The following is a 25,675-nucleotide window of genomic DNA, read 5'->3' as shown; positions in this document are numbered from 1 at the left end:
AATCACCAAGTGTGGCTAAGATCTTTCCAACTGTTCAAATAAAACTTCTGTAACCTAATTTGGACATTCCACACTATGGTTTTGAAAACACTACAGTTGGTGCTACTATTAAGATTAATTCACTTCTTGAAAGTGAAAAATAGAATTTGCATTGTAAAATTATTAAACATACACACTAAATTAACTGTACGATTCGTTTATTCGAAATTCACGGCCAAAGTGCCTTGAAATAAATAAAACGTGTTTTTCGAACAAGCTTTTTATACGAAAACTGAAAATGAGATAATTACGTCATAAAATCTTAAATAATCAATTGAGTCTATTGGCATAGACCATATCACATTCTTACACTTCTAACTATCTCAAATAAATAAAATAGAGCTTTTGGCACCATAGTGAGTGGTAACACTTACTGTACTAATAGACTAAAACCTCCGCGATTGGTCAATTTGTAAAAACTTACGTGGTTTTCACGAGATTTCTAAAGTCTATAGAAATTTTACCATTGAATTTCTAGCGGGCTGGTATCATCATTCCCCCCAAAATGATAGATAATGTGTTAGGAAATTCAGAACAAGCGCAAGGAGGTCTGGACGAGGCTAACTAGGCCGCAAAGGAGCAACGCAGACTGATAACCACGATTATTCGTTTCCTAGACAATACTTTAGACATCATAGCAGAGCTGCATGGGTGGCTCAGTAATCTATTAGATTATTTTATTTTTAGGCTGTAATTATGAAGCTCTGTCTCTAGTACTTTTGACGTTACAGATCTTTGGACAAGTTCTAAACTTCTAGATACTTGCTATCATGTGAATTATGAAGTATGTTTATGATTATTTTGGGATATATTACATCTGGTACATAGTATTGCTAAAGAAAAATAATATCCGCTACGTATATTGCATATTGTAGATGCATGCTAGGTGTATTGCATCTTTAACTGTCATGAACGGGGATATGTAACATTGTGTTGCATGTATCGACACTTCAAATTTCACCAAATACCAAGTGGGACTTGAGGGAGGACTTGAGGGAATCACACACCCTATAAATTTAACAAACACCATGCATGGCTTAAATTTGGTAGCATACTATATTTATTTAGTAGTAAGATATTACAAGTACTACAGGGTCATTAAAATCATTAGATTCTAGTACTCATCCCTCATTGATATTTTTCATTTCAAAAGAGAAAAGAAAAAACCAAGCAAATAATGAGGAACATTAAAATGGTGAAGCAGATTGCAGTTTCTTATTGGCTAAGTAGTGGTCAACCATGCGGAGAGCCCTCTTGGGTGCAAGAATAGGAACCTTGTGGCCAGAACCTCTCACTGTCATAAAGATAAGTGATAAATGTTATTTTTATGTTATTTTTATCACTCTTTATTTATGTAAAGTGCTAGTTTTCCCTTAATTAAATATTTTTATTTATTTTCTTGGATTTGAAGGAATGATAGGATTTAGTGCAAAAACAGAGCATTTTAGTACAAAAGAAAAGACTATGGAGCCAGACGAAAGGCGACGAGATCTGAAAAGGCAAGAAGACTTACCCCTCAGTAAGCGAATAGTCTTTCCTCTCAGTAGGCGAGAAGACCCAACTGCGACCAGTATAAACGACCAACTTAAGCAACCAATCTAAACTACATCGTGGGCAACAACTAGAAAAGGCGAGCATTTTTACCGCTTGGTAGGTTGGCGAGACGATTCTATCATCCTAGTCGAGAGTCTTTCCTCTCGGTAGGTGAGGAGACCAGTTATATTTAGTGCACACGGCATCTACCCAGTGGGACTCTTCCGAGTTCCGCAATCAATCTACTGACCACCAAATCCTCCCGAACTCTGCAATTCAAGCCATATATTACTGAATCTTCCATTTTAGATAATTTTGTTATTCTTGAGATAATCATATTCTTGGGATAATCTTATTTTATGTTAACATTTATCTTTAAAAATTATTTTCTAGATCTTTAGGCTAGATTGTAGTCACATTTATCTTGTTTCTGGATTTGTATTTTTGACATCTATTTAATCCCATCTTATGGGATGACTAGAGGAGGGAGAATATGAGTTTTAGAGTAAAAATATTTCAGAGTTTATTTTTTAAGTTTCTTTCGAGGAGGAGGATCTGGAGGGAAGAGGCGAGAGCCGCATGCTTCATCAACCTACTCCCACGAAGAATACTAGTTTTATTCTTTTTGTTTTCAATTTCATTATGAACTAATTTTATTTTCTAGAGTTTTGATGTAGTCTAGCATTGAACACACAATTTATATTCTAAGTTATCGTATTTTCAATATTTCCATAATTGAGTATTTATTCTTTATTCTTAATGCTTGCAATTTTCTAGCTAATTATTGTTCAATCTATTGAATCGTAATGAGATCGCGAAGTGATTTGTCATTAAAACTCTAGAATTAAGCACCATTAGTTGAGCGAAAGTATAGATACTTTATCACGATTAGTGTGATTTTCAAGAAAAATCCAAAAAACTTAATGAGTCTCCAATTAGTTAAAATCACATAGAGATATGAAGTTATTAGTTGGAGATATTTTTGGTATTGTTCGAGAGAAAATATTGAATAGTTAAGTGATATTTATCATCAACTTGGGATAATTGGAATTCTATAACAAGGAAGAATAAATTGTATGTGATTTGCTAGGTGAAATCAAACGTTCTAGATCTATCCTTATTATATTTAAAATCTTAATTTTAATGCTATTTTCTTCAATTTAATTTAGATAATCTATTCTTCAAATTTTGGTTTTCCAAATAGTAATTAATTTAGTGAATTTCAATACTCAATATCATAAGTATTCCATGTGGGTTCGACATCCGTTTTCTTTAAAACACTTTACTACTTGTTACTGTGCAATTACAGATATTTTTCAGTACAAGAATAAACCCTTTATCATAGATACTTGTCCTCCCGACAACCTGTTCACAGTTCATTAATCCAACAAATGAATTGTCGCTTTCATGGATCAAGATATAACTTTGCTAATATTCAATTGGAGACTAACTATATTACGACATATATATTGCCCTTTGGGGTCCTGATCACATGATTTTTTGTCGCAACAATGGTCCAATCAAATGTTGATGAGTGTGTCCGAGAGCCAATTGGGCCGATCAACTCCTCCACTTTGTCACACAACAACAAGAAGCCTCGTGCTCCCACTATAGAGACGACTGAGATCCATGGATATGCACACCCGACCAATCATGGGGTATTGGGTGAGTAAAGGTGATAGTAGAGGTGTGCACGTAGATCTGGAGTGCCATCTCTGATGTATGTACAAAGATTCCTAACATTGTCATAGAGTTGGGTCGAGATGTGTAGATGACTCAACCGACAATCTTGACTCGGCTGACACAAGTCAAGGAATGTGGAGCTAAGTCGATGGTCAATGATTTGGAGATGTAGTGTATACATTTTATTTGCACTTTTCTAATTTTTTGTATGAACACGAAATGGTTTTTAAAATTAATTTAATTATGAATCATTGTATGAATCATTGCTTAAATATAATTAATTATCTTTTCTATCGCATTTATTTATTCTTATTTTTAACAATAACTAAGCTAGTTTATGTCCGTCTTTTCCTTTTCTAAATTATTTATGGATCTTCATTCTATATGTTCTTTAACTGCTATTTTTCATATAAAATAAATATTGATCTCTAATTTATTTAGGTATTTTTTTACATCAAAATAAATAAAAATTTTGATCATATTCGAACGTATTTTATATGCATTCGAACTAATTTTCCACTCCCACCAAAAAAATAATTGATCCTGCCATATTTTTCATTCGAACTATATTTTTGTCTTTCGAACGAATTCTCAATGTATGTTTGAACGCTCAATTTAATGTTTGCAATGTTATTTTATTCGGGACAACTTCTTTCGTCTCAAAAAATAACAATCGAATAAAATATAAAGCGTTCGAACTATAATGGTTCTTTTTTCAGTTCCATAAACAAAACTGCGTGGCATTTGAACAGTTATATAAATCGTTCAATTGTAGCTAATTTTCATTCAAATGTTTTTTTAACCATTTGAACGAAAAATTTCTTAGAGATGAAATATTTTTTGTCCTTAAATAAGCCGTTCAAATGTAACTTTTGTGGTTTGAATGGTAAACGATCATTGTTATTATTTAGAGATGAAATTTGAATTTCGCCTCAAAAAATTATTTTTTGAGACAATTTTAATTTCGTCTAAAAAATTCTTCCCAAAAGACCATGATTTCTGTTGTAGGTAGCGATATTAATATATCTTTTACCAGTGAATTTTTTTCTTTTTAAAAATGAAGAATTTATGATTATTTTTACTGGATATAACTAAGATTTTGTTTTATATTTTATGACTTAAAAGAAGAGGACAGAGAAATATCTAGGGTAGAGAGTCATTTATAATTAATTAATTAGCGCTTAATTAGCAGAATAGTCAATTTTACTTTCTCATCCACTTCGATTCCTTTATTGAAGTATCTAATTAATTGAGTAGTTTACTCTCCCCATGATTATTATGATTAATTAATTTCCTTTTTTTTTATCTCTTAATTTGTCAGGCAATTAATCCCCTTTTCTGCATCAAATAAATAAAACACCCTATAAATATAACAAACACCATGCATTCTTCATTGTGTAAACTCCAGCTTGCTGATATTTTTTTATTGAAAAATACTTTAGCCACAAAATTATTAAAAAAAAATCTACAAACTGATGTAATTTGATGTAGTACGTCAGATTGTAAAATTACATTTATTATAAAGTAGATCTAATGGATTCAATGAAGCCACATCAGTTTGTGGGTTTATTTTGTGTAATCTCTATATCTGTAACAGTTTTTTTTTTTTTCATTTCAAAAGGAAAAAGAAGAAACCAAGCAAATAATGATGTTTAACATTAAAATGGTGAAGCAGATTGCAGTTTCTTATTGGCTAAGAAGTGTTCAACCATGTGCAGAGCTCTCTTGGGTGCAAGCATAGGAACCTTGTGACCAGCACCTCTCACCGTCACAAAGATAAGCCCCTTATCATAGACACTCGTCCTCCCGGCAACCTGCTCACAATTCATTAATCCAACAAATTATGAACTGTCACTTTCATGTAAAATTTAAACAGGAAAAAAATAAAATAAAATAAAAAATAAACCCAACCTGTTGGTTGTCGCTGTACCAAGGAATCCAATCTTCAATAACCTTTAATCCAAGCTTTCTCAAAGCATACCTTGTTGAGGTTACTGGAACTATGCCATCTGCATCTCCACTGAAAAGAATGATTAAATACATATATATGAGACTTTAATTTTTATATATGAGTTTTAAGCAATATCCGAATAAACAGTACTTTTTTTTTTCTTTTTAAGGGTTAGGGTCACATGTCTAAGAGTGACCCCTCCCCACATTTATTAATAAATCCTCGCTTATGGTGGAGGAAAATCATGGTTACAAGTCCAACCAAACGACTACAAACTACTCACAGCCTAAGACTAGGCAAAACCTAGAAAATCGAAGCAAACCTCGAGCACAACAAGGCAATTCAACAGAATCCATATAAATACGATCCATCCCCTCCTCACCCTGCCTAGCGAGGAAATTAGTAACTTTATTCCCCTCCCTAAATTGGTGCGTCACCATGCATTGAATATCATTCAGCCCCTGCTTAACTTCATCCCAAAAATCCCATAGATACCACATTGTGCACTCCTTTTTCCTAAGCCAATTAACCACCAATGCTGAATCACTTTTAATCACAATATTATGGAATCCCAACTCCTTACAAAGGACTAAACCACAATTGAGCGCCCTTAACTCCGCTTCGTTATTTGTTCCAAAGCCAAATTTAGTAGAGAAGGCCGCCAAAAATCTTCTTCTATCATCCCTTATAACCCCACCCCCTCCACAACTATTGGATTTCCCCTACACGATCCATCCACATTTAATTTCACCCACCCTTCCCATGGTTTAACCACTAAACTATTTACGGCCTCTTTACTACCACCTCCCTCACTGGAATTCCCAACTCAGAAAGAATACTATGATCTATATTAGATAAAGCTCTTACCTTCAACAACTTGGACAAAAAGACCCGCAACCAAAATTTGATTGAACACCAAATTGTCTCCAAAGAATCATGTTGTCCCTGCATACGCGCTTTACACCTCCACTTCCAGAGTCTCCAAGAAATCAGCATCGGTATGATCCCAATTAGAACACCACGTTGCGTCGACTTCTTTGCACAACGGAACCAACATTTGCATCTCGACCACCAGTTTTCAAAAGCCATGCATGGAACACGTAGCAAGCAAGCCGCACAACGCCACACTTCAGATGCCACAGTCCCTTTACATAAAACGTGTTCTCGATCCTCCACCCATCCACTGGAACAACAAACACACCTTGAGGCCAGTGAAATACCCACCAATTGTACCCTCTCTCAACAGGTAGACAATTAAATCTTGCCTTCCACATACACACTGACATCTTCTGTGGAATAAGATTACACAATATCCACTCCAAGCCTTCCACTTGTGACTGCTTAATCCTTGTAACCTCCCAAGCTGTTTTTGTCGAGAAACTCCCATCCACACAAGGGTGCCAAACCATAATATCATTCCCCGGTTTTCTCCCTGGAATTTCTCTCATAATGTCGTCTACCACACTGGAGGCCACCAGTGAATCCAACAGCTCCAGATCCCACTAACCATCCACCCAACACTCTTTCACCTCCAACCTTGGCTAAATAATATTAGGCATGCAGGCCGCAAGAACCCCCCTCTCCAACCAACGATCAAACCAAAAGGAAACAGCTCCCTCTCTTACTTTGATTGACATATTTTCTATCACCTCTGGCATCACCCTACCCATGGATTTCCAAAACATCGAATCTAAATTCCTCAAGTCTGTTTCCAGAAAATGCTTCCCCTTTAAATATTTAGCTTTAAAAAATCGAGTCGAAAAATTATCTAATGATAGTAACCGCCAAGCAAACTTCATATGCAACGCCGCTTGAACCTCCGCAAAATCTCTTACACCAATCCCCCCTTCCACCTTTGGCTTGTACAATTTCGACCACGACTACCATTTCCTCCTATTCCTACCATGTTTCTCCCCCCAAAAATAGGAAGCTAAAATTGAATTCAATTTCTTCAAGACAAACTTCGGCATATGTACCATCGCAAGCAAATGAGTAGGTAAGCTTGCTGAAACATGTTTAAGAAGGGCCAACCTCCCACCCTGAGAGAGCAACTTGAATTTCCAACCGGCAACTTTGTGCTGAAACTTCATGACTAATGGCTCGACCATCCTCGCATTCAATCTCCCAACAATCAGAGGCGCACCAAGATAACAAGCTAGAAATTTTCCTTCATCACAACATGTGAGTCGAAGAAGGGATAGCCTTCTAGATACTGAAATTTTTTTTGAAAAAAATAATGCCGACTTCTCTTTGCTTATTTTTTGTCCCGATCATGACTCGTATTTGTTTAATGTTTCCAGGAGCACCTTCAAAGACTTTTTCTCACCATTAGTGAAAATCAATAAATTATCAGCATATAACAAATGTGAAATTAATGGAGCCCGCTAGAATGGGAGAAGCTCCCAATTCTGCCCAGCTCAAAAGAGTAGAAGTTGATTATTTGATTAGAAGTTGTTACAACGTCTAAGGTTACCTGTAAATCCATATGCGCAGACCTCTAGCAATAAGCTTTTTAATTGTGGGTAGCACTGATTCTGCCGAATCATTCCAACTGTGTCTGATCTCCTTGCTGCATTTGGACAAAAATAATATTAGACTAACATGTCTACAAAATTAATTAAAAATGCATGTAATTAGGCTGGTTAAATACCTGCAACGAGTCCATGGATAAGGGATTCCGGTGACATTGGCATGCAATGCTTCTTGAACATCTGCCCTATTCAGATACGTTTCAATGTAGGTTGACGAACAAGGGTCGTAACTAAGTAGTTTTCTGTGCCAACCATCCTGCATGCATGTAAAACAAAAACTTAATTTCCATCATTTTATTAATTTGAAACTTATACAGTTAATCACATGATGCTCTATTTTCTGCATTATATATCCCGACAAGTTCATAGTACTACGCACGTACACCCGAAAACTATATAGTTTTCTCGCCATAAGTTCTGCCAAAATCCAAGTAATTCATAGAGTACTCTTCTTTTTTCAGCATGAAATAATGCATATTGTCTTTAAAAGAATATATATTTTCGGTTGGGGATCATATAAATGCAAGAGAAGTACTCCCACTCATGAAGATCAATGGCCATGCGCGCAGTACTAAAACTTTTTTCCTAGAAATCATGAACTGTACCATTGTTCAATTGACTCCATTAACCTAGCTACCATATTGTAGCAAGCATATACAGGAAGTTATATATATTTATGAAAATCTCATTAAAATGGCATTCATTTGAAAACTGAGATAGCTGATCAATCATTCTTTCTGTACTCTTTCCCAGAAACATATTAATAGCCATTATAATCTAGTGTTTTAGTTTTTTTCTACTGTAGTAACTTGTTGTCGATTCATCCATCTCCAATGGAATTATTTCAATATTTTTTTCTCATAATTTTATGTGATTCGTTATATTTATTTTATAATAAAAATAATTTTACAATTTGACATATAACATTAAATCGAGTTAATCAGTTTATAAATTTATTTTTATCATGTAAGTTTTTTATAACTAAATATTTCTTTTTTAAGAAATTATTATCCTCAAATATTCAATACTTTCTTCACCATCAATTTTATTTTCTTTTTTCCCTCTCGATCCCATTACTACACCCACCAGCACAACCGCAACAACGGCTAGTACTATCAACTTTACAAAGATCAGTGTTGTTTATTTTTATTACTATTAATATTCAAAAGTTCTACTTGCGCGCAACCAAACATTAATATAGAAGTTTTAAAGGTTTCTGTTGATGTTGTGTTTAGCGGCCTGGGTAACAACGGTTGATGCTGTAAAGATCGCACAATAGGTCGGAGGGAGAGAAATATTCATTCCCAACCCATTGAGTCGATTGGGCCTCGATCGATGTTGTTTGAAGCCCTCGATAGTGTTCCGGTGCGGCTGTACGGTGGCAGCGTGTACATCCATGAAGGTGAATGTAAAATAAGTGCAGAAAAAGTAAAGAGAGATGGTTCGGCAACAACCTACATTTACGGGATTTGGGGAGGGGAGTCTCCATTATAATATATTTGTTTATAGTCATTCATGGTTCCTCATATCTCACTGTACAAAGAAAGTTGGAGCTCTTCTTGTTGGAGAAGCTGTCTTTCTCGAGAGGTTTGCTGAAGAAGAATATCTAATTGTGAAGAAGTCCTTTGGCTGAAGGCTTTTCATGCATTTCCTTGTTGCATGCATCAGTTTGCAGTTATGAAACCTGACCCATTTACGTGTGTCAGCTTTCCTTCTCTTCCTGCCTTCCCTTTGTCCTTCTAGCCCCTGCCACCTACCTGCTCTATGTCCTTTCTTGTCTATTTCTTGTTTGTCTTCTTGTCCCTAATGGTGGGTTTGGCCCAATTATGGGCTATGGTATTTTATCCCTCCACAGATCAATGGGTAGGAAAGGTCAAAGACTGGTCGACCTTCTAGATATTTGACAGGCGGGAAAGGTCAAGGACCGCCCGACCTTTTAGATATTTGATAGGCAAGAAAGGTCAAGGACCGCCCGACCTTCTAGATATTTGACAGGCGAGAACGGTTAATGACCGCTTGACCTTCCAGATATTCGAATATTGGGAAAGGTCAAGGACTGCCCAACCTTCCGGAACAATTCAATAGTCGAGAAAGATCAAGGACCACCCGACCTTCCAAATGCAAGCCTAGTCTCTTGATTGGCCATGAGGTATTGGCTAAGGACCAGAGCCCTGAGCTCTGCCCATACACTAGCCACTTGAAACACAAGTCCCTTGAATTGTCGACCCTCGTGCCAGGTTGCTGCTTGCAATACATTGGCTAAGGACCAGAGCCCTCGGGCCCTGCCCTGTACAACAGTCAATCAGAACACAAGCTAGTCCCTAGATTGGACTTGCCAGCCTTCGCGGGTTATAAGCCCAGTCTCTTGATTGGCCACAAGGTATTGGCTAAGGACTAGAGTGAGCTCTGACCATAAACTAGTCACTCGAAACACAAGTCCCTTGACTTGTCGACCCTCATGCTAGGTTGTTGTCTGTGATGCATTGGCTAAGGACCAGAGCCCTCGAACTCTGTAATATACAACAGCCAGTCGGAACACAAGCTAGTCCCTAAATTGGACTTGCCGGCCTTTGTGGGGTACAAGTACAGTCTCTTGATTGGCCACGAGGTATTGGCTAAGGACCGGAACCTTGAGCTCTGCCCATATACTAGGCACTTGGAACACAAGTCTCTTGAATTGTCGACCCTCGTGCCAAGTTGCTGCCTATGATGCATTGGCTAAGGACGAGAACCCTCGGGCCCAATCCTGAACAACAGTCGATCAGAACACAAATCAGTTCCTAGATTGGACTTGTCGGCCTTTGATTGACTATAAGGTATTGGCTAAGGACCGGAGCCCTGAGCTCTTACCATATACTAGCCACTTGGACCACAAGTCCATTGACTTGTCAACCCTCGTGCTAGGTTGTTGTTTACAATGCATTGGCTAAGGACCATAGCCCCCGAGCCCTACCATGAGCAACAGCCACAGATTGGACTTGCTGGCCTTCGCTAGGTACAAGCCCAGTCTCTTGATTGGCCACAGAACATTGGCTAAGGAACAGAGCCTTGAGCTCTTCCCGAACTATAGCTGCTCGAAATACAAGTCCATTGACTTGCCGACCTTCGTGCCAGGTTACTGCCTGTGACGCATTGGTTAAAGATCAGAGCCCCCAAGCTCTACTATGAACAACAGCCAGTCGGAACACAAGCCAGCCCCTAGATTGGACTTGACAGCCTTTGCAGGGTACAAGCCTAGTCCCTTGACAGGCCACAAGGTGTCAGCAAAGGACCAAAGCCAGGAGACACAAGTCAAAGGGTCATGAAGAAAAGCCAAGGAAATGAAGGGAAACAAAAGGAAAAGCAGCCATATAAAACACAGGGAGAAAGCAGAGACCATACATCTAGGTACACAAAATTATTAATCATACAACCCGGCCTTTGCAGGATACAAGCCCAGTCACTTGACTGGCCACAAAGGAAATGAAAGGAGACATAAGGAAAACTGGCAAAACAAAAGAGAAATGCAACTCGGTAAAGCACCATGTGCATGGACTCCTCACAGCTCGGACTTGACAAGACTCAGTTCGAACCAGTCACCAACGGTGCTTGGGCAAGACTCGGACTATCCCTGCAGGCTCACCTAGACTCCCCCAGCAGACTCTCCCTAGAGAGCACTCCCAGCGGTTTATCTTTTGCAAAACTTATGTGAATTTTGTTTCCACTAACATAACTGCTTCCTATGGTGCGGAATAGAGGCCATGTGGCCCCGCTCTTCGATAGAGCGATTTAGCAAGAACGAGCACCTTCGTTCAAATGAAGTCGAGTCCCTAGACTAGCTGCAGGGTAAGGCCAAGTCCCTAGACTCACCATCCCCCGCTAGACAAAGCCGAGTCCTTAGACTTGCCATGAAGTCGAGTCACTAGACTCGCTACGGGGGATAAGGACAAGTCCCTAAATTCGCTGACCCCTGCTCAAAGAAGTCGAGTCCCTAGACTCGCTGCGGGATAAGGCCTAATCTCTAGGCTCGCCGACCCCCCCGTTCGACAAAGTTGAATCCCTAGACTTGGCGCGAGCTCCAGGCCGGGCGAGATCTTCCAAAGCCCCTGCCAACACCTCATGTCCAAGACAATTCTAGTCCCAAGACTCGCGTTGAGTGTCACGCTCAAGCTGTAACCAATACCAGCGGGTTACCTTTGAGAGCGAGTTGACGAGCTCGACAACCGCCTAAAGTGGACCAAAGGGGTCAACAGGCCCTCTGACCTTTTTGAGTGGGTTACTTCACACAAACTCTAACACCAACACCAACACCAACAAAAAAATCGAAAACAAAGGCATCAAACTAATGCGGTCGAGCTAGCCTCCCGCCACATACGAGCTTAGCGCTCACATCATAAGCTATCAAGTACACCTCCCGCCACATATGAGCTTCGCGCTCATGCCATACGCGGTCGGGTACATCTCCCGCCACATACGAGCTCAACACTCGTGTCATACACAGTCGAGCACACCTCCCGCCACATACGAGCTCCATGCTCGAGACATATGTGGTTGAGTACATCTTCTGCAACATACAAGCTCAATGCTCGCGTCATACGCGGTCGAGCAAACCTCTCACCACATACGAGCTCAGTGGTCACATCATACGTGGTTGAGTACACCTGCTGCCACATATGAGCTCAGCACTCGCGTCATACGCGGTCGAGTACACCTCCCACCACATACGAGCTCCGCGCTTGCGCCATGCGTGGTCTAGTACATTTCTCGCCACATACTAGCTCAGCTATCGTGTCATACTCGGTCGAGCAAACCTCTCATCACATACAAGCTCAGTCGAGCAAACCTCTCGTCACATACAAGCTCAGCGCTCGCTTCATACACGGTCGAGTACATCTCTCACCACATACAAGGTCAGTGCTCTCGTTATACTCAGTCGAGTACACCTCCCACCACATACGAGCTCTGCTTTCGCATCATACGTGATTGAGTCAAACCTCCCGCCACATCCGAGCTCCTCACTCACATCATACGCGGTCGAGTCAAACCTCCTGCCACATACGAGCTCCGCACTTGCACCACACGCAGTCGAATACATCTCCCACCACATATGAGCTCAACACCTGCATCATACGCGGTCAAATACACCCCCGCCTAAATTCACCCTAGGAGGCATTATTACTAACACAAGTGGATTATTTTTGTTTTCTTGTAGACGACCTATATTGCATATTCTTAAACATTCTGAAGGAATTTTTGTTAGAACAAATTGTCCTTAAGAATCGCAGGCTTCTGTGGAGGGATAAAATTCCATGGCCCATAATTAGGCCCAATCCACCACTAGGGACAAGAAGACAAACAAGAAAGAGGCAAGAAGGGACATGGAGCAGGCATGTGGTAAGGGCTTGCTAGATAGAGGGAATATAGGAAGAGAATGGAAGCTGGCACATGTAAAGGGGTTAGGTCCCATCACTGCAAATTGACACACGCAACATGGAAATGTATAAAAAGCCTTTAGCCAGAGGACTTCTTCACATGCCGACTCACACTTTCTCTCAATTAGATCTTCTTCTTCAGTAAACCTCTCGAGGAAGACAGCATCTCCAATAATAAGAGTTCCAACTTTCTTTGTACATTGAGATATGAGGAACCATGAATGACTATAAACAAATATATTATAATGGAGACACCCCTCCTCAGACCCTGTGGACGTAGGCCTGTTGCTGAACCACAGAAATCTTGGTATTCATCTCTCTTTAGTTTCCTTGCACTTATTTTTCATTCACCGCCATGGATGTATGTACTGTCACCGTACAGCTGCACTGGAACACTGTCTGGGGCTCCAAACAACATTGATCGAGGCCCAGTCGACTCAATGGGCCGAGAATGAATCTTTCTCTCCCTCCGGCCTGTTGTGTGATTCTTACAACATCAAACGTTGTTGCCCAAGCCGTGAAACACAATGTGAAGAAGGGACTTGGCTTTGTTGAGCGGGGGGTCAGCGAGTCTAGGGACTGGCCTTTATTGAGCGCGGGGGGGGGTCTGAGTGCAATAGTGAGGAGCTCGGTTCTCCGCCTGGGCGTGGAAAGAGTTACTCGCCCATTTTCTGCAGCAACCTTTTTTTTTTTAAATGTAAAAATTCAAGAAGCTAAGAATACTTATGTAGAAGAATATTTATTCATCATTTGGAATTTATTCAGTGCACCAGAAAATCGTCCTTCTTCCACCTTCGTTGTGTTCTTCTTCTATATTATCGTAGCCTATTCGTAAGCTTTTCCTTCCATCGCTTCAAGTTGTTCTTCTTCACATCGCGAGCTCTTAGAGCGCGTCGTCACAGTCATACGAAGGACACACTATTTATGGTGTAAAGGGGGGTGTATTACACTGTGAAACACGACAAGAGGATGCATCGCCCCTAGGGTGTAAAGATGCCACCAAAATCATAGGAAGAAGGATAGAGGAAAAGCAAGGTAAAAGGAAGGTACGGGAAGTCAAAGAACATGGGAGGAAAGACAAAAGCAAATCAAATGAATTCATCAAGAAAGGGAGAGGCCCTTTTATTGACAAGGTTGGCGTTTAGCATGCCAAGGCATCATAACCAATGTTTTGAATACCGTACCAGACGTCGTACCGGTCAAGGCACTGGAACGAAATATTTCGGTACCGGTACCGTTTCGAAATAGCGTTTCGGGATAACATTTCGGGATGATCGATATATAAATAAATTATATATATAAATATATATATAAATTATATTCTAAAATAATAGTCTATATATAAATAAATTATATATAAATACATATATATAAAAATTATAAATAGTCTAGTCTGAATTAGGGGTTAAAAAATAAGTTTGTAGTTTGAAAAAACAAAAAAAAAAACAAAAAAACACCCAAGCCGAAATATCGATCGGTACCGGCCGAAATATAGGCCGGTACAGGCCGAAATTTAGTCCGATATGGCCGGTACCGGCCGGTATTTTAGCCGGTACGGGGCAGATATAGTACCTGTACCGGCCAGACGGCCGAAACGAAAAATTTCGGCCGTACCGGCCGGTACGGTACAAAACACTAATCATAACTCCCTAAATCTCCCTGAGCAACCTCGTGTCCCTCTTGGAAAACCGCAATCCCTTGATTATTGGAAAACACAAAAGTAGTGACCGATACACTGCATAGAGTTAATGAAGAAGTTATTGCAGAGTTAATGCAGGATTAACGCACAACCGTTGAGTTAATAGCATTAAAATACACAGAGACTGAAAAGACGTCATTCAAAGTGACTTCGAAATTGGCAAAAAGCAAGTAGTGAATCAATCCATGGTGCAGGAATCGAAGAGATGCCATTTAACGCGAAACATAACAGACATTAAGCTGCCACGTGTGCAAAATACAAATGGACGCTCGGCACACGATCGGGCAAATATGAAACTTGACAACGCTCGCGTCATATGCAGTTGAGTACACCTCCCACCACATACAAGCTCCACATACAAGCTCCGCGCTCACGCCATATGCGATCGAGTACATTTCCCACCACATACGAGCTTAGCGCTTGCGTCATACACGGTCGAGTACACCTCTCGCAACATACGAGCTCCGCGCTCGCATCATACACGATCGAGTCAAATCTCCAGCCACATTTGAGTTCCAGGCTCACACCATACGCAGTCGAGTACTTCTCCCGCCACATACGAGCTTAGCACCCGCATCATACACAGTCAAATACACCCCCCGCCTAAATTCACCCCATGAGACATTATTACTAACACAAGTGGATTATTTTGTTTTCTTGCTGATGACCTATGTTGCATATTTTATCTTAAAGATTTTCAAGGACTTTTTGTTAGAACAAGTTGTCCTTAAGAATTGCAGGCTTCTGTGAAGGGATAAAATACCATAGCCCACAATTGGGCCCAGCCCACCACTAGGGACAAGAAGACAAACAAGAAAGAGACAAGAAGGGACATGAAGCAGGCATGTGGCAGGGGCTAGTAAGACAGAAGGAAGGTAGGAAGAGAAGGGATGCTAACACACGTAAAAGGGTCAAGTCTCATCACTGCAAACTAACGCACGCAATAAGGAAATGTATAAATGGCCTTCAGCCAGAGGACTTCTTCACATGCTGACTCACACTCTCTCTCAATCAGATCTTCTTCTTTAGTAAACCTCTCGAGGAAGACAGCATCTCCAACAGGAAGAGTTCCAACTTTATTTGTACAATGAGATATGATGAACCATGAATGGCTGTAAACAAATATATTATAGTGGAGACTCCCATCTCCAGACCCCGTGGACGTAGGCCCGTTGCCGAACCACGTAAATCTTGGTGTCCATCTCTCTTTACTTTCCTTACACTTATTTTCCATTCACCACCATGGATGTACGTGCCGCTACTGTATAGCTGCACTGGAACACTATCAGGGGCTCTAAACAACATCGATTGAGGCCCAGTTGACTCAATGGGCCGGGAATGAATCTTTCTCTCCCTCCGGTCTGTTGTGCAATTTTTACAGTATCAACCGTTGTTACCCAGGCCGTGAAACACGACATCAACAGTTTCAATCAAGATTAAAAAGTTCGTTCTACGTGCGAGCATATCTATTGCCAATTATTTGTCATGATGAATATTATATACAATGGATGCAGAAAATGATGAAGAGATTAACTCACAATTCCGGAAATATAATGGAGAGCAGTTCTGGGGAAAGGTTCATACGAGCTCTTGGTGGTATTTCCATTGACGCATATAGGAGTGTAGATGCTGTAAATGTCAATGCCGTCATAGGCAGCATATAACTCAGAGAAGGCCGAATCGCAGCTGTCCGATTGAATTTTGAGATTGCATTTGCTTTTTATATCGTGGTACAATCGATCCGATATCACCGCATGACTCCATGCATAATCAACGATTCCCTCATTATCTGCTTCAGAGTCCAATGCTGCGTTCCCAATCTGCATTTATTCATATATATATATATATATATAAATATATATATATATATAATGTAGCCTCAATTATCGATTGCATATCAGCCCAAACAATCCATTGCATTTAGGAAATTAATATCTCTTGAGAACCCAAGAGATTGAATTTAAATTACAAAATGAATAGAAACAAACAACATAAATATATGGGATTTTTGGATGTAAAATGTCGAGAAGTTTGTTATGAATAGTGAAAGAATGGAAGAGATCAGATGAAAACTTAATTTATAGGCCGATTTTGTAATATAAATGTGGCTCCCACTTTAAAAGTATATATAACTAATACTTTTGTACAATATTTTAATAATATTTATTATTTAGATTAATGCTTATTTATATTAAAATAAATAAAAGTCAAGACGTTATAAAAAAGAATATGTTACATACAATCTCTATTTATATGAAAATTTAGTCAATTTTATCTTTAAATTTTTTTTAAATTAAAATAATATTCTTATCAAAATGATATTTTTTATTTCTATTTAATGAAAGGTTTGTATATGTAATCTCTATTTAGGGACTGTAAATAAAATTTATCTATAAGAAAAACATTTTTTTATTGTCAAGTATTTGACACTAGAATGATTCCATTCATAGCAAGTGGTTGTTTTCGTCACAAATACCTTATTACGAATAAAGTTTTTTTTTTTTTTTTTGGTAGTGTATGTCTAGACTTTTAAGCTAGTGGTGTCAAGTCATGAAACACGTTGATAAGTTGGTATGAACAAATATATGTGACATTGAAACCAAATTAACAAACAACCACAACAATAATAATCGTCAAAGAGTAATAGAAATTTGGCAAAGAAAAAAATCACCATGAACCCTTTGAGGTTTATAAAAGTATTTTTGGATGCATTCTTATTATTATCGAGAATGGCCTCGGAAAGTTGTGGAACATAATGCCCTGAAAAATTGCAGAACCGATCAATTAGACAAATGCGACATAGATTATAAAAAATGGTCGGTTATTTACGATGAAAATGATTATATATTTTCAATTAAATGAATTTATTATCACCTTAAATAATCATTTTTATAATAAATAACTCGTCCTAAATAAACATTTTTCTTTATCACAACCATGAATAAGTGGGGAAAAGGAGCATGTATTCTAAAAAAGATAGAGAAATAATAAATAAATTGGGCAAAGAGTAGTGTAAGTGATTAGTATTTGTAAATTGTACGTACGTACCTGCATAGCTTTCTCCAGCAATGTAAAACTCATGTGATTTGAATTGTGGAAATCGTCGAAACCAGTTGACTAGAAACGTGTATGAATCCTTAGCTAATTATCATGTCACGAAAACAGGGCCAATTAAATTATGGGTAATAAATAAAATATATATATATATAATAATTTAATTAGAGAATAATTTTATATATAATCATAAAGTGCGTAAACGCCGCGTAATCGCTTTGAAAAAAAACTGAGTCTACTATTAAAAAATTAATTTTTTTTATGTGGATACTATATTTTATTCATTTTTTTTAAATAGATTATAGGTTGCACAGATGATTACAAATATCTACATTGAAGTTGAGGATATATAGTTACCCGTTCTTGTGTCACCAAGTTCAGCAAAATCAGTACTGGTATTGGTGTAGGAAAAGCCGACTCCAAAGGGAGATTCCACAAATAATAAATTGGCAACTGCTAACCATAAATATATATCAGAAGTAAATCATATGGCCATTTAATTATTTATTTATTTTATTTAATGACAGTGCAATTAAACTTATAAAGAAGAAAAACAAGTCATATAAATAAAAGTTGTAAAAATAATCCAACCTTTGTTCCATGAATAGGGGTTTAGATTTAACAATGGTTTGGTGCCAGCTGCTTTCTGAGGAAAGAAAGGCCCCAGTTCTAGAGTTTCTCCACCAATGGACGAACATCCTGGACCTGAAATTTTGGAGTTCATCATCCAGCGGCTAGCCTTGATTGAGATAGAGCAAAGACAAAGAATTCTCTGACAAAAAATTTTGATTTTTTTTTTTTAATTTATAGAAATAATTTTGCTATAATTCACTCTGTTATTCAGCACAGATCGTTGATTGATTAAAATGTTTTAACAAGTCATGATAATTCTCAAAGTCTTAAATCTACAAAATCGTCAACTTTACCACTTGTCAGTGTTGTGACAAATAGAGATTTCAAAATTGCTATGAGGTAGAAATTAAAAGATAAGAATAAGAACTCGTTTGTCATAGCAATTGTAACTCATAGCAATTCTATTACTATTAACAGATGAGATGAGAAATCTATGAATAGTAATAAGATATTTTGTAAATAGTAGAAACGGGTAATTTTTGTAACAAAAATTGGGAGCAAATAAACATTTTTGAATTGTCTATGGATTTTAGTAAGTGATGCAACAGTACCCCTTTATAGATGTCTATAAAGGGGAGAGACCAAGCATGAAATAGTTGTCTATTTGGTAGAAAAATCAGGCATGCATTTAACGCGTTCAAGGCAAATTTCTTCCCCACGTGAAAAAGAAGCCAAGCCATTCAACAAGTCAATTTGTCAAATGAGTGTAAAGTCACACGCGCACATGATCACGTTTTGGGTCTTTAGGCTTCGTTTGGAAGTTGAATTTATCTCAACTCATCATTACAATTTTTTTAAATTTCAACATAAAATATAATAAGTAATTCAACTTTTTTAAATTTTAAAATAATAATAATAATAAATAATAATATTTTATCATCTCAACTCAACTCACTTCAACATTCAAACCCGCTAATTGAATGAAAACTACTCTCCTAGCTAGCTGTATATTCTACTTCTAATTGCATAAACAAGCTGAGGGGAACTTGCATCTATTGCATTCAAGGAGGAGAGGTTGGATCATGTTTGTTTCTCAGGAAACGCGTATATATATGAATCTCGAGTCTCTGGTAATGAAGTATGTACGACATGATGTAGATCAGCAAGAAATTGGGTAGAATTTGCAATTAATTAATGATAGGAAATAGTACTCACCTCCATTGAGCCACAAGAGTAAAGGCTTTTCATGGGGATTGTCAATCGCTTCGAAGAACCAATAGAACAAAGCTCGACCATGGGTCTCATTGACTGTAATATATCCGGCATATTGCTTGAACTTCACCGGAATCTGGCCGGGAAGTCTAACCACTTCGTCAGCTTGTTGTTGAGCCAAGATCTCATACTCAGACCCACTACTACTTAAATTCCCTTTTGCTGCGAAGCTCATGAAAGTTAGCAAAAGAGGAAGAAGAGAGAGAAAATATTGAGAACACGAAGATAATGCCATTATGGTCCCCGAGCGCCCAAATTCTCACTCAAAGCCAGTATTTATATAACAAGTGATGACTGAAAAGACACGAGAATTAGAATTGTTTGATTATTTTACAACCTCGAAAAGACCGTTTGCATTTACGTCCCCATTAAGACAACGTCTGATCTCTAATTAAGCTGAATCAACGATCGAAATGCTTCCGATTGCAGCTTTTTGTTGACTAGCGAGTCAGTGTCTCGATGATCTGGAGAGATCGGCCTCTTTGGAGCAAATTATCGTGGGGGACCTTTTTCTGGCCTGCTTCGGTCTCTCCGGTCAACCCATATCATTTCACGCAATAAAATTAATATATAAACTAGAAATAGATCACTGCAATACATCTTAATATTGAATTGAGTTGAATTAAGAGGATAAAATATTATTAAAATATTATTTTTTAATATTATTATTATTTTAAAATTTTAATTTTTTATTATATTTTATATTAAAATTTAAAAAAATTATAATAATGAGTTGAAATAAATTTAAGAACGAAACGAAGCCTTAATACTTAGGTTTCACTATAATTTATTATCTAGTATGACTATTTAATAATGCTTAAAAAATAACTTTTAAAAAAATTTTAAGATGTGCAAGTCTCTTACATTTCTTTTTAAAAAATGAATAAATTTATAAATCACTTGAAAACTTGCATATTCTAGAAAGCATTATTCATAGAAATTTTTTTATCATCAGTCAATATTTACTATCTCACACTCAACATCTTATAGAAAAAATTATAAATAAAGAGTATAAAAATAAATAGTAACTGATACATAAAATTCATAAAGTGTGTGTATAAATCTCTCGCTACATATTTAAATTATTGTTAGATAAAATATTAAAATCTGATTCTATTTTCGACTTTCTTTTCTATATTTCGTCTTTAGAACAATTAAGGGGTTGTTTTGAAAAGTTAGATGGGTGAGAAATTCGTATCTTATCTAAAAAATTTTCATAATTTTGTTTTCAAATATCACTCAAATCTAAAATATTTTTTAATTTTTAATTTTTAACTTCTTCATATATTCATTATAAATTTTTCAAATTTTCTAACACTACAACTTTTTCAAAATTCAAAACAAAAATAATATTAAAAAATTTATAATACTTTTATTTAATTTTTTCTCTTTCATTTTCCAAAACCTAATAAAGTATCTTTAACTTAGACCATTTCACAAAATTCTATCTCATTTCATTTTCCAAACATGCCCTAAACCATACTTTTTAGTTTTTTGGTCACTCGTTTTCTCCGTTTAAAGACTCTATGTTGGATTCTTTTCTTCGGTTCCCTCATTACTTTGGTTCATTATTTTTTTTCCCTTTTGTTCAATCATTGTTGATGTCGTGTTTTACAGGCCTGGACAACTTCACGTCGTCGGTATTCGAGCGGTCACCTGCACAATAACTAAAGGGGGGGACCTCGAAGTCTGTTGATCATCTGATGCTTAAGTCAGTAACGATGAAAGAGATGATAAACAGAAATGAAGATGAGAGTGTAAGGTGATAGTGATCGATTGACTGATTACGTTGTTCGTTGCTGGTAGTGTCCTATTTATAGTTACCGACCAGTCCCCACCATAGTGGGATATTGCATAGTTGGGGATAATATGTTTGTGCTGTTTATTCACCGAGCTGTTCCTGGGTTGTCACCTTGCCGAGTTGTGAAGGGCTCAAGCTTGTTGTGCATTGCTCGGGCCTTGGGTCGCATTGAATGCGGCGTGCCTTCTGTACTGGTCCGCATTGAATGCGGCATGCTTTCTGCTCTGGGTCGCATTGAATGTTGCATGCTTTCTGTCCCAGGTCCCTTCCATCTTACTGACACTCCCGCCTGGTGGTTGTATGCTATGTTCCTTCCTTCTCAAGCCTTGCCTACGTCTTCTGTCCCGTCAACATGACCTGACCCGGATCTCCTGCTCGAGCCTTGATTTAAGTATTACTTGCTTGACCCAGACCATATGATATGGCTGGGCCTTGCCTCCGACCCAATCCAACCCAGACCATATATCTGGGTTGTGACCTGGGCCCATTCTTCGGCCCAATATAAGGGATTTTCTCCCTTCACAGTATCCTACGAATTTTTAGCACACTTGTGGGCTAGAAATTCAGAGAGAGATTTTTTTTTTTTAACTCTCATCGGGAAATGTACAAGGCGAATGGGCACTTGCTTGTTCGCTGTTAACGTGAACCGATCTCTCCGTAATCATTAACGCCGGCCTCATTAATTAAAGCTACTTTCTAGCGTGCCAACGTTGCCCTTTCAGATATCATGTCGTTCCTATTTATTTCTTCTTCCTCATTCCTTCTCCTCTTTCTTTCATTTCGTCTTCATCTTGCTCTTCTCCTTTTGTTTTTCTGAAGCCCTAAGAGTTTCCCCAACTCTTCCGTCTACTCTCAGCATGACTAAGCGAAGTGCGAACGAAGCCTGTTTCAACTATTATGTTGGGAAATAATGGACGCCAGCCATGACTAACAATGAACTTTGTTAGTTTTGCAGAGAGTTCCCTATTCCTGCTGGAACTGCTCTAGAAATTCCCCCACCTCGTGTCACAATGGTGGACGAGCAGGGCCTGTCAACGAAGGTGGCCCTTTATCCCCATATGTTTTTTATTGGGCTGCATCTGCCATTCTGTCATCCAGTGCGCGACATCCTAGACTTCCTAAAACTTGCTCCGGCGCACCTCCATTCGAATGCTTGGAGCTTGTTCCTGGCCAGTTGTGTGGTCTTTCGAATAGTTCTGAGTGGTTCCAAAGATTATCCCGATCTAACTGCTCGGGAGTTTCTAAGTGTATACCGAATCAATCGGCTTGATGGGAACATTTGCAGTTTCCAATCCTACTCTGCCGAAAAATGCTTCACAAATTTGAAAAGGCATTATTCGTCAATAAAGGAGTGGCATCAGCGATTCTTTTTTGTTAGGGGAGGCTGGGAATGCCCGAAGGGGGTGCGTGAATACAACGAGTTCCCTGTCCGATCCATTTGGGCTAAGGTTTCGACCACCAAATCTCTTGCTATTACATTATCGGAGAGAGAGGAATTCAGAATTGCCTCTGTCATATGGTAATGGCTCATCCTGACCTACCCGAATCCGATGCGTTACTAAATGACGATTACATTCGTCGCTACCTTGTTCTCCCACACCATGCTCAAGTGTTAGGTCGGGACTTCTTATCGGGTTCACTCTCTCCTTCAATAGAGAAATGTCATGCAACTTCCCCTCCCGAAGATAACCGCACCAAGCGGTCCCATACAGAGGAAGGGACTTTCGCTCCCACCCAGTCAATTCCTGCCAGAGAGATCTTGGCCACTTCACCGCTCCCCACTACACCAAATGCCCCTCGTAAGAAGAATAAGGGCTCTTAGCAAGTTACCTCAGAGGGTAGTTCTGGCCAAGCCACTCTAGGGTGTGGCTTTCACCGAATGTATTCAAAGGGTGTTTCTCACCGAGCTCCCTCGGAGAGTAGCTCCCACCGAGCAGCTCCCAAGGGCAGTTCTCACCGAGCCGCTCCTAAGAGTAGTTCTCGTTGAGCTCCTTCAGAGGGTAATACTCAACGAACTGCAGAGGGTTCCCACCGGGCTATTCCAGGAAACAACCCCCCTGGAGGTAATTCTTTGAGATTTCTAAATCCTTTCCCCTTGTTACATTCGTTTAAGTAGAAGATGATAGCGTCGAGCCTTCCTTCGTAGGTCCCACGAGGGGAGAAGGAGTAGACGTTGCCGTTGCTTTTCCTTTTGCTTCAGCCTTTGAAGACCCAGGGCCTCAGGGTCCCGAGCAGGCGACGGGTGTTTTTCCCTCCTTTGAGGAGACTTTCCTTGAGCAGGAAGTCCCTTTGCACAGGCCACCACCTCGCTTCGAAGAAATGCTTGCCGAGGTTGAGGCATCCTTTGGGGAGTGTTTAACTAACTCTCCTATTTCGCCCTTGGAGCCCTCTGGCCCGACTTCTCTTGGTGGCCCTTTGATTCCCATTCGAACGGTCTTCACCTCTCCTTTCGTTCTGCCTTTGGAGACAAAGGCTTCTTTCGCCGGGGGTGAGGGTTTAACCTCTTCTGAGACTGTGGAGCCATGCTCCGCGGAGGTTGCCGAACGGTTCAAGGCCATTGAGCCATGTTCCAAGGGGGATACAAAACCCTTTCCTCCCGAAGTTCCAGTGCTCTCACCAGTGTTGGAACAGGCTGTCGAGCCAGTTCCCTCAATGATCCCAGGAGTTTCCCCTTCGGTTGGCGTTGCTCAGGTATCTGTTCTTCCTCTTTTGCTTTTCTCTATTCATTCATTTTTTATTCTATGCCGAGCCACTTATTCGTCTTAGGAAAGCCACGCGCCTCAAGCTGAGTCTCCCCCTTTGCAAGAAGATGTTGTAATGGTGGAGGTGGAGGACGATTCTTCCCCCGCTTGCAGTCTACCCTGCTCGGGAGCTGCCCAGGGTGAGGGTTCAACCCAAGTTGAGGAACTGCCAGGTTCGCAGTTCGTCCTTCCACAGGATCCTCCTTGTGCAACTATTGAAGTTCCTTATCAGCGTGAGGAGGAACTCAGTCTACCCTCCAAACATGCCGAGGCCTTCTGCCATTGGTGGGTGTCGAGCCCCCTTCCTCTTCTGGGCTAGGGAAATCGCAGGGTCCTGGGCCAGGTTATAAGAAGGCTCGGGCGAAATCTTTTGAAGCGCATGCCCAGAAGTTCAGGCCCCTTTTTGCCAATGTAAGTACCTTTCCCATATCACTGTTTCAGTCTTCCATACTTTGCTAATGAATTTTGTTACTGTTGATTTCTCAGGCCGCCGATTAGCTAGCTGATATGGTTTCTCGAGAACAAGAGCCTCTTGAAGAAGATTCCGAAGCTCAAAGGGCGTTAAACAAGCTGCTGAACCTTCGAGGGGAGAAGTTGATGGGCGACCTCCGTGCTCTAGAGGTGGAGAATGAGTCTCTGAGAGGGGACAATGCGATTTTCCATCAGAAGATCCGTGACCAAGGGCAGGAAGCCAAGAAGATGGAAAGTTTGCTGAAGGTAATGGCCATGGAGCTTGAGCTTAAGGATAAGGAGATCCAGCTGAAGAATGTGGAGATGGACATAATCTGAATGAAGATGTCCTCAACAGTCGAAGATTTAGAGTCTACAAAGAAAAACCTTGAGGATCTTCAAGTCCAATCTAGTCTCCTTTTTGCCAATGTGGGGAGATGCCCGAGTCAAGGTTCAGAGGCTAGAGAGCGAGCTGGAGTTTGCTCGGGAAGCGTTGAGGCAGAACGAAGAAACCGCTGAAGCACTAGCAAATGAAAAGGAACATGAGGCCGAGCTGGAGCGCAAGTTGGAGTTCACTCAGGAAGCGCTGAGGCAAAGTGAGGAAATCATCGAAACGCTGGTGAATGAGAAGAAGCGCGCCACCCAGATTCGATGTCGCATGTTTCATAAATACTTGGGAATAGCTAGATAAGGAGATGTAACAAAGGCTTTAGCCCAGGACTCAGTTTCCTGCATGGAGTCTTCTCTAGAGGCAGCTCAAGACCGTGCAAACCAGTTGGAGTCCCAACTTAGAACGGCTCCCGCCCTTCGCAACAAAGCCTAGATCAATGGGTATAAGGAAGGCCTCAAGCGTCTTCAAGAAATGCTTCTTCAGTACCCCGAGACCAATCTTCGTACTCTGAATCTTTGAGAGATCTCACCGAACACGTATGCCTAC

At 39.5% G+C, this 25,675-nt stretch overlaps 1 protein-coding gene across 2 annotated transcripts; it reads right to left on the bottom strand.

Moving 5' to 3' along the window:
• Nucleotides 1–4,852: 4,852 nt before the first annotated feature.
• LOC108998140 (serine carboxypeptidase-like 34) lies at nucleotides 4,853–20,252 on the bottom strand. 2 transcript variants are annotated; one of them, XM_018974604.2, is made up of 10 exons: nucleotides 19,690–20,250; nucleotides 18,493–18,606; nucleotides 18,259–18,354; nucleotides 17,896–17,988; nucleotides 17,519–17,607; nucleotides 16,386–16,667; nucleotides 7,857–7,993; nucleotides 7,680–7,775; nucleotides 5,167–5,275; nucleotides 4,853–5,069 (listed from the first exon to the last, which is right to left on the bottom strand). In XM_018974604.2, exons 1-10 carry the CDS (start codon nucleotides 19,979–19,981, stop codon nucleotides 4,914–4,916), a joined length of 1,464 nt encoding a protein of 487 aa, XP_018830149.1. In that variant the 5' UTR covers nucleotides 19,982–20,250; the 3' UTR covers nucleotides 4,853–4,913. The 2 variants fall into 2 exon arrangements, with proteins under 2 accessions (XP_018830149.1, XP_018830150.1); XM_018974605.2 differs by having other exon boundaries at nucleotides 4,958–5,069; nucleotides 5,167–5,264; nucleotides 19,690–20,252.
• Between the last annotated feature and the right edge of the window lie 5,423 nt (nucleotides 20,253–25,675).

This window comes from Juglans regia, chromosome 16 (genome assembly GCF_001411555.2).
Source record: "Juglans regia cultivar Chandler chromosome 16, Walnut 2.0, whole genome shotgun sequence".
NCBI lineage: Eukaryota > Viridiplantae > Streptophyta > Magnoliopsida > Fagales > Juglandaceae > Juglans > Juglans regia.
Note: the sequence above shows the minus strand (reverse complement) of the source record. Positions and strands in the feature narration are given on the sequence as shown.

Coding starts and splice junctions, on each gene's coding strand:
- LOC108998140 (XM_018974604.2), bottom strand. CDS start 19,981: ATGGCATTATCTTCGTGTTCTCAATATTTTCTCTCTCTTCTTCCTCTT. Junction 17,989..18,258: donor ACTTGGTGACACAAGAACGG/GTAACTATATAT, acceptor CATGATAATTAG/CTAAGGATTCATACACGTTT. Junction 17,608..17,895: donor TGCTGGAGAAAGCTATGCAG/GTACGTACGTAC, acceptor GCAATTTTTCAG/GGCATTATGTTCCACAACTT.